At 68.4% G+C, this 301-nt stretch overlaps 1 protein-coding gene across 1 annotated transcript in view; it reads left to right on the forward strand.

Moving 5' to 3' along the window:
* The window catches only part of NPTXR (neuronal pentraxin receptor), a gene marked incomplete at its 5' end in the record, with an annotated part of 1,845 nt that extends 1,607 nt beyond the window's left edge, over nt 1-238 (forward strand). Inside the window, one exon of the mRNA XM_008941428.1 lies at nt 13-238. Coding sequence (XP_008939676.1) covers nt 13-238 — 226 coding nt within the window. The remainder of the gene's footprint in view (nt 1-12) is intronic.
* Nucleotides 239-301: the final 63 nt, after the last annotated feature.

A 301-nucleotide genomic window follows, 5' to 3' on the forward strand; every position in this document is an offset into this window, starting at 1 on the left:
CCCCCTCCCCCGGGCCCCCCTGGGCGGCCGCTTTGATGCCACGCAGGCCTTTGTTGGGGAGCTGGCCCAGTTTGGCGTGTGGGACCACATGCTGGCGCCAGCTGAGATCCTGGGCTTGGCCAACTGCACCTCCCACCTGCAGGGCAACGTCATCCAGTGGGACGAGCAGGCAGTGGAGGTCTTCGGGGGGGCCAGCAAGGGGAGCTTCGCTGCCTGTGAGGAGGGGAGGAAGGCATGAGTGGCCCCCTGCCCCCTCCCCAGCCCCAAAACAGGAAGCCCCTTTCTCCCTTCCAGCCCGCTG

This window comes from Merops nubicus, unplaced genomic scaffold, assembly GCF_000691845.1.
Source record: "Merops nubicus isolate BGI_N331 unplaced genomic scaffold, ASM69184v1 scaffold27555, whole genome shotgun sequence".
In the NCBI taxonomy this organism is placed as follows: Eukaryota; Metazoa; Chordata; class Aves; order Coraciiformes; family Meropidae; genus Merops; species Merops nubicus.